At 50.8% G+C, this 7437-nt stretch overlaps 1 protein-coding gene across 1 annotated transcript in view; it reads left to right on the top strand.

Moving 5' to 3' along the window:
• Positions 1 to 332: 332 nt before the first annotated feature.
• The window catches only part of Cngb1 (cyclic nucleotide gated channel beta 1), a 56677-nt gene continuing 49572 nt past the window's right edge, over positions 333 to 7437 (top strand). The window contains exons 1-9 of the mRNA XM_013012640.1: positions 333 to 533; positions 2667 to 2724; positions 2906 to 2912; positions 3862 to 3970; positions 4056 to 4098; positions 4728 to 4755; positions 5858 to 5933; positions 6192 to 6231; positions 6675 to 6822. Of these exons, the coding sequence (XP_012868094.1) occupies positions 333 to 533; positions 2667 to 2724; positions 2906 to 2912; positions 3862 to 3970; positions 4056 to 4098; positions 4728 to 4755; positions 5858 to 5933; positions 6192 to 6231; positions 6675 to 6822 (710 nt within the window). The remainder of the gene's footprint in view (positions 534 to 2666; positions 2725 to 2905; positions 2913 to 3861; positions 3971 to 4055; positions 4099 to 4727; positions 4756 to 5857; positions 5934 to 6191; positions 6232 to 6674; positions 6823 to 7437) is intronic.

The raw sequence follows: 7437 nt of genomic DNA, 5'->3' as shown, positions 1-7437 counted from the left end.
CAGACAAGCAAACTGAGGCCAGGACTGTCTCACAAGAACCCTAGAGCACATATATCTCCTTAGTTTAAGGACATTTACTTCTTTTAGATAGATTCATGTATTCAATTATTGAGTACATCAACTTACTTAACATATTTCCCTCTACCAACTTCTTTCTGCGTGTAGGTTTCTGGCCTCGAGTATTTCAATGAGATAAATACATACTTGGGGACATAGTTGCAGAAATATTTTTAAAGATGATGAGTCAAAAAGAAAATGTGATAACTCAGAGAAGTGACCCCCATGCTCGGTACAGCCACGAGCTCTCTGGCCTTTACAGGTGTGTCAAGATGATGTTGGGCTGGGTCCAGAAGGTGCTGCCTCAGCCCCCAGGAACTCCCCAGAAAACCAAGTTGGAGGAGGAGGAAATAACAGAACCACAGCCAGAGCTGCAGGGAGAGCTACAGCCAGAGCCGGAGTTACAGCCAGAACCACAGTCACAGCCTGAGCCTGAAGCAGCTCCTAAGGAGGCAGTACCAGAGGATGAGGCCCTGGTAAGAGGTGGAGGGTGAGGAGGAGGAGGAGGAGGAGGTGAGGCAGGCTGGCTTTGCTGCTCAGTGACTTCCCAGCATGGGCCACTTGTTCCCCATGAATCTTCTACAGCAGAGAAAGTTGGAGCTGGAAGGAAATGTGGTGGTTGTCTGGTCTAGTGATTGTACTAATGAGGCCACAAAGGCTCAGAGATTGGACAGGAACACCAGAGTTGTATCTTTAAATAGATCTGAAGGAAGTACTTTAGGCTTTGTGGGCCATGACATGTCTATTAGTTACTAAGCTCTACCACATAATGTGAAAGATGCTTGGCTAAACAAATGAGCATTACTGTGTGCCAATAAACTTTATTTATAAAAACAAACAAAAGGCCGACTAAGACTCAGGAATCATATTTTACCATCCTCTAAAGTGCAACAGTCCTGCAAAGTAGCCAGTCCATGATCTGTTATCTTCCATGATGAGATTAGAGCATTACTCTAGAATGTAAAGGCACTATGGAACTAAGCAAGCACACCATTTAATTCCAACTCAATGTTGAAAGCAAGGAGTTAATACACACTCTGGTACAACCTATTTAGCCATCATGGACCACTGACAGTTTGCAGACTAGCACTAGTCCATGTGCCACATATTGAGGAGCATTTTTCTAGAATTTTCCTTTAAGCATATCAAAACTTGCCAGATCTGCATCTCATTCATTCAGGAGCCTGATGACAGGTAAATTAGGAGACTCAGTTAAGCAGATTTCATTTAGTGTATCTGACTGAGAATCATAGGAGTTCAGAGGAGAGCAAAATCTTAAGTTAGGAGCTGGGAAGCTGTCGGCAGTTCATCCTAGACACAGGTCTGGGCAGGGTTTTATCTGAGGGAGACACAGAAGCCAGCATTTCTAGAGGAGGAGAGGCCATTACTGAGAGCATGTTCAGGAAGAGGCACAGGGTTTGTGTGTGTCTATACCTATGAGCATACAAGTGCAGGTGGCATGTCTGTGGCATTATATCTGTGTGCATGCATCTGTAGGCATGATGCCAATATATGTGTGCTTTCATACGCATGTGTCTTAATTATGTGTCTGTGTTAGTGTTTCTATGGTTCCATGTGTATGTGTGCCATGCTTCTGTGTGCATATATGTATATGTTTCTGAGTATGCAAATATATTCAGATGTTGGTGTATGCACAGGTACGTGTACATATTTTTATGTGTCTGTGTGCATAAATATATAGACACATTTTGTGTGTCTATGTATGCTCAGGTATGTTTTTAGATACAGAAGTTTGTATCTAAGCAAGTACACTTATGTGACTTACATGTAAATCTGCATGCACACAGGTATGCACAGTAGCATGTTTGTGTGCCTGTGTGAACATGCACACATCATTGTGCCTGTTTCTGTGGCTAAGCATATATATGTATGTGTATACCATCTTTCTATGTCTATGTAAATATACAAATGTGTCTACACATCTGTACATACTAGTAAGTCTATGCATCTGTGCGTGTATACACAATGGGTGTATTGCCAGTGTGTGCATGCATTTGTATATGTACAAAAGTATACTTTGTGTCTAGACATGTGTTCACATGTATGTGTGCTGATGCACTTAGCATGTGCACACATACATATGGTTTGTGTGCCACTATTGTATGGGTGTAGATGTGTGCATGCTTCTATTTGTGTATCTATATAAATCTATGTGACTTACGCTTAATCTGCGTGCACACAGGTATGCACAATAGCAGGTGGTGTGGCTGCAGAGGCAGAGGGGCAGAAACGGGACCCTCCCAGTTGCTAGGGAGGAAGGAAAGTTTGGTCCAGAAGAGGGAGAGGCTTGCGTCTACAGCTCCTTCCCTTTCTCCTTTCCCGTCACATGTCCTAATCCTCTGTAACTCTGTTTCCCCCTCTCTTTGGCCACTGAAGTTAGGAGCTTCCCGGGGCCCCTCTTGGGGTATGAGCCCCCACTCTGGGTGAGAGGACCCTGGGCTGGGAGGAAGGATGTGATGCAAATGGGAAGTGAAGCCCCTAGGACTTGCAGAGATGATAGTGAGAGGGGGCTTCGGGGTTGGGGTTCCCTTGTAGAGGAGTCAGGCAGGTCTCACCTGGGCTCATCTGGTACTGTTTGAACCCACCAGCCTCATGAAGAGCCAGCTGATGTGGAGGGAGTGGCTGAGGCAGACCCAGGCTTCCAGGGTGAGTGCTGGGATGCAGACCAAGAAGGCAGGGGGAGGAATCCTCTCCTCAGAGCCTCACAGCAGCCTGGTTCATGGGTGGGGAAACCGAGGCTCAGGGAAGCTAGGCTCCTGGACACTGTTCAGCTTCCCTCTCCTTGGGGGTGTATTCCTCCCTGCCTCTGACTTGCTCTCCCCAGCAGGGTGGAAGTAGGCTTTTCTGGGGGGCCTAGATCTGAAGGCTGGGGGACTTTTATCTTTTTAAATTTTTTTTTTCAGAGACCCAGGAAGCTGTTCCTTCTCTACCCACAGCTCTCCAGACACAGGTCGCTGTGACTCCTGGAGAGAACAGGTACTCCCCCTCCTCTCCCTAGGATCGGTGTCCCCACTTCCTGACAACCAGGGAATTTCCCAGGGAACGTAGGGTCTCCTAGGCCAGAGGAAAGGGAGGGTGGGGTTATGGCTGATGAGCTTCCTTACTATGGGGGCCAGAGGCATCTCAGGCCCAAGTCAGTGCTTCAGAGTTTTCCCAAGGAAGCCAGAAATCCCACCTCGTATGGCCTTCCTGCCGGCCAAGGTGCTTGTCAAACCTTGCACATGTGATGCTGAGGCTGGCATTGGGCAGGGGGCCTGGGACCCTCCAGGGGAGCTGACCAGCGGGGGACACCTCAACTCTTCTAGAGCACCAAGTATGAGAGTGCAGTGTATGGTGGTTCACTGGGCTGCACTATGCTGACTAGCCATAGGGTGGACCCCAAACAGCAGGGGGCATACCAGGCCTCACCAGAGACTGGTGTCCCCCATTTATACAAGATTCAGGTGGGGGACCTGGGAAGGTGGCTCAGTGGTAGAGCACTTGCCTCGCATGCATGAGGCCCTCGGTTCAATTCCTCAGCACCATATAGGCAGAAAAAGCCGGAAGTGGCGCTGTGGCTCAAGTGGTAGAGTGCTAGCCTTGAGCTGAAGAGCCGAGGGACAGTGCCCAGGCCCAGAGTTCAGGCCCTAGGACCAACAACAACAAAAAAGAGAGAGAGAGAGACTCAGGTGGGAGGTGTTGCATTTGAAGTCTCACAGAGAGGTGACAGTCAAGCAAGTCCTTCAGGCTACTTTGCTCATGGAGCAGGGTTGAGGATGGACTGGTGGCTTTGTCCCTTGGCAGTCCCAGCAGCTGGGTGCTAACCTGGCTCTGGAAGGGCATGGAGAAGGTGGTGCCACAGCCGGTCTGCAGTAGCAGGGCAGCCGCTGCCGGAGCAGAGGACACAGCTCAGGTACTGTGGTGCTGCAGGTGGGCTGGGGGGCAGGTTGGGAAGCTGTCCCCAGCTCCCTGCCATGTCCGCTGTCTGCATCCAACAGGATGGAGAACACATCAAGGGGCCCTGCGATGCTGGAGACACAGGTACGACCAAGAGGCAGGATGGCTTTTCAGAAGGGAGCTGAGGGGCTGCTTGGGATGGGCCCTGCCCTAGGATGTCTGCATGGCTGGAGCTTCCCACTGATTTTCTGGTTGGAAAGATAGTGCCTGCTCCAGATCTGCTGGGCTCTGTGCCTTCTCTTGCAGCTGACTGCCTCTTTGAATCCATTCTTTTCCTTCCTTCCTTCCTTCCTTCCTTCCTTCCTTCCTTCCTTCCTTCCTTCCTTCCTCTTTTTCTTCTCCTTCCCCCTCCCTTCCCCACTCCTTTCCTTCCTTCCTCATTGTTTTTATGCTTTTATTTGCAATTTGTCAATTCTTCTTCTTCATTGCATTTGTTTCAACTGATACATAAACACAAAAGCTGTATGTGTTAATGGGGTGCCATGTCATTTCACTACAAGTAGACATTGTATAATTGGGTCAAATCTATCCATCTCCTCAGACAAAAGCAAAAGCACTCAAAATTCTTCTTTGAACCTTTTTGAGCTGGACAGCCCTCAGTGACTACGCAGTCACCCCACTGTGGGGTTACACAGTAGAACTTCTGACATCTGTCTAACTGCAGCTCAACACCCATTGAACATCCTTGTCCTTCTCCTGTTTTTCATCTGCAGATGGGGTCCTTGGGGATCAGGATGCTGGGTAAGTCCATGTCACCGAGTGTCACCATTGTGTGGGGTGCATGGTCCAGAGCTGAGAGCCTGGGTCAAGGCCAGAGTCTAATGCTACCACCTCCATGTGTGGCCTTGAGCAGCCTCTGCCCTCTTCTGGATCTTGCTTTTTTCTTCCATCAAATGGGACAATGCACATGTGCTATCCATGCGTCACCTTCTGAGAATGGACAGGCGCACAGGCCAGCTCCTCACAGATGGGCTTCATGCAGGTGCTCTGGTGTGGAGCCTGGAAGGACATGCGGATCACAGACAGAGTCAGTGGCTGTCCCCTCAGTGAGGGTGGCAGGCTGGGTGGGGACAGTGACAGATGAAAATCCTATACCCCACTCTACCAAGGAGCCCTGCTCAGATCCAGCTGCCTCTGCCTGGTGCCAGGCAGGCCCAGTGTGGTTAGAGCCTCCAGCTTTTTAAGAAAAGCCAGAAGCTGGGTGCTGGTGGCTTACATCTATAATCCTAGCTCCTCAGGAGGGCTGATAGTCAAAGGATCAAGGTTTGAAGCCAGCCTGGGCAAAAAAGTCTGTGAGGATCTGTCTCCAAGTAACCAGCAAATGCCAGCCTGGAGGCATGGCTCAAGTGGTAGAGTGCTAATCAGCAAGCATCTGAGATCCTGAGTTGAGTTTCCAATACCAGCAAACAAACAACACCCAAAAGAAAAGCCGGAAATCAATTGGGGAGGCTGAGGTAGGAGGATCCTGAGGTGGAGGCCAGTCTGGGCTACATCATGAAACTCTGTGTTGTGACAAAACAGCAAACACATAAGTCAAAAATCCAGGTTTTTGTCTGAAGCCCTTCATTTGTAGATGTTGCCAATCAATGGAGAGGGTTTTCAGGATGCTGTGGGCCTCCAAAGTAAGCCTGAAACTTCCACTTTGGGATTTATGCCAGAAATCCAGTCATGTATTCCACTGGACCAGTCATCTGGGCCACTCATTCCTTCACTCATTTGTTTGCTGCCTCTTTGCTGCAGCAAGGAAGGCTGGTGTGGCCTAGAGCCCCAGCAGGCAGTCAGGGTAGTATGGTAGGCCCCTCTTATAGGGCACCCCTTCAGCTGACCACTAGCCCCTCCACAGACCCGGTCCATGGCTGATCAGGTGGCTGGAGCAGAATCTGGAGAAGGTGCTGCCTCAGCCCCCGAAACCCACGGAGGTAAGTGGTGAGTAGAAGAGGTGACATCTGACCTCCTGGCGGCGGGGGGGGGGTCAGAACCCTGGAAGGGGGGGGTGCATACTCCAATAGCCTATTCCCCTCTGAAACCCAGGGCCCACTGAGGGGTTGAGGGGTGGGGAAGAATGACTGTGGCTATGGGAATTGAGAGCCCTCCTGCAAAGGCTTCCGGCTGGGGCACAACTGGGGCTGTGCTCAGGACTTGCTGATGCATTGCCTGTCCCCTCGCTTGTTATCCAGGCCTGGAAAGCTGAGCCTGTGGATGCTGTCTTGGCCCCAGGTACTGGGAAGGCTGCCTGGGGGGTGGGGTGGTCACAGCCTAGGCTGGGGGCAAACTAGGAACTAGGGATCTCTGGGAAAGCCCTTAGCCTGCACTAAGGGCTTGGCAGGAGTATGATTGCCTGATTGCTGGTGGGGAGTGGGGGGTGGGGAGGGGAGACTGGAACCACTTTCCTAGCCTGCACTTAAGGTTGCATAAGGCTTGGTGGGCATGGCTTCTTTTGGGGGCAGTGGAACCTCCTCCCTAGTTTGAGCTGGGAAGCTGCAGGCCAGAGATAGACTTGGAAGATTTTGTGCACTCCCCATCCCTGGTGGGTTTGATGCTAAGGTTGTTTGGGGGCTCCCAAGGGGCTCCCCGGCAGCAATGCTAGTGCTTCCAATCTGGCGTCTGTACCCTGACGCCTTGCCACAGGGTCTTTGACTACTTGTCTCCCTGCTGCCTAGAGCTCCCAGAACCATCGCTGGAGATGGAGCTCACAGAGAGCCCCGCCCTGCCCAACCCGGGTCCCCTGGAGCCCGAGGAGGAGCTGTGTCCAGAACCCCAGCCTGGCTTTCAGACATCCTCCCTGCCACCACCCGGAGACCCTGCTAAGTAAGCTCCCCCTACCCACCCCCCACAACCCTGAAAGTGCCATACCACCCTCAGAGAGCTGGATTTTCTTAGCCCCAGCCCCCGACCTTCACAAAACTATTTTCTTAAGTTATAAATGAACACATGTATCCGAGAGAAAATTCAGCCACTCTCTAGAAGCTTCCCCAGGCAACCACATCAGCAACTTCTCACCTCACCCCCTTGTTTCCTCCATCTGCCAAGCTGGTGACTGCACTTTTCCTTTGAACACACCTAGAACATGCACACCTGAGATCCCAAGCATCAGGAGGCTGAGGCTGGAGGATCCTGAGTTTAAGGCCAGTCAGGGCTGCATAGAGAACCTCTATCCTAAGCCGAGAAAAACCAAGTCAAACTCTACACTTAGTGAGAGCAAACTATATGCATTCTTTTCAGGGTTTTTTGGTTGTTGTTGTTTTTTGGGGGGGGGTCCGGTCATGGGGCCTGAACTCTGGGCCTGAGCGCTGTCCCTTAGCTCTTCAGCTCAAGGCTAGCGCTCTACCACTTGAGCCACAGCGCCACTTCCAGCTTTTTTCTTTTTGCCTATGTGGTGCTGAGGAATCGAACCCAGGGCCTCATGCATGCAAAGCAAGCGCT

The sequence above is a fragment of the Dipodomys ordii genome, unplaced genomic scaffold, assembly GCF_000151885.1.
Source record: "Dipodomys ordii isolate 6190 unplaced genomic scaffold, Dord_2.0 Scaffold18, whole genome shotgun sequence".
Lineage (NCBI taxonomy): Eukaryota > Metazoa > Chordata > Mammalia > Rodentia > Heteromyidae > Dipodomys > Dipodomys ordii.
The sequence above is the reverse complement of the archived record's forward strand: the minus strand, read 5'-3'. Positions and strand labels throughout refer to the sequence as shown.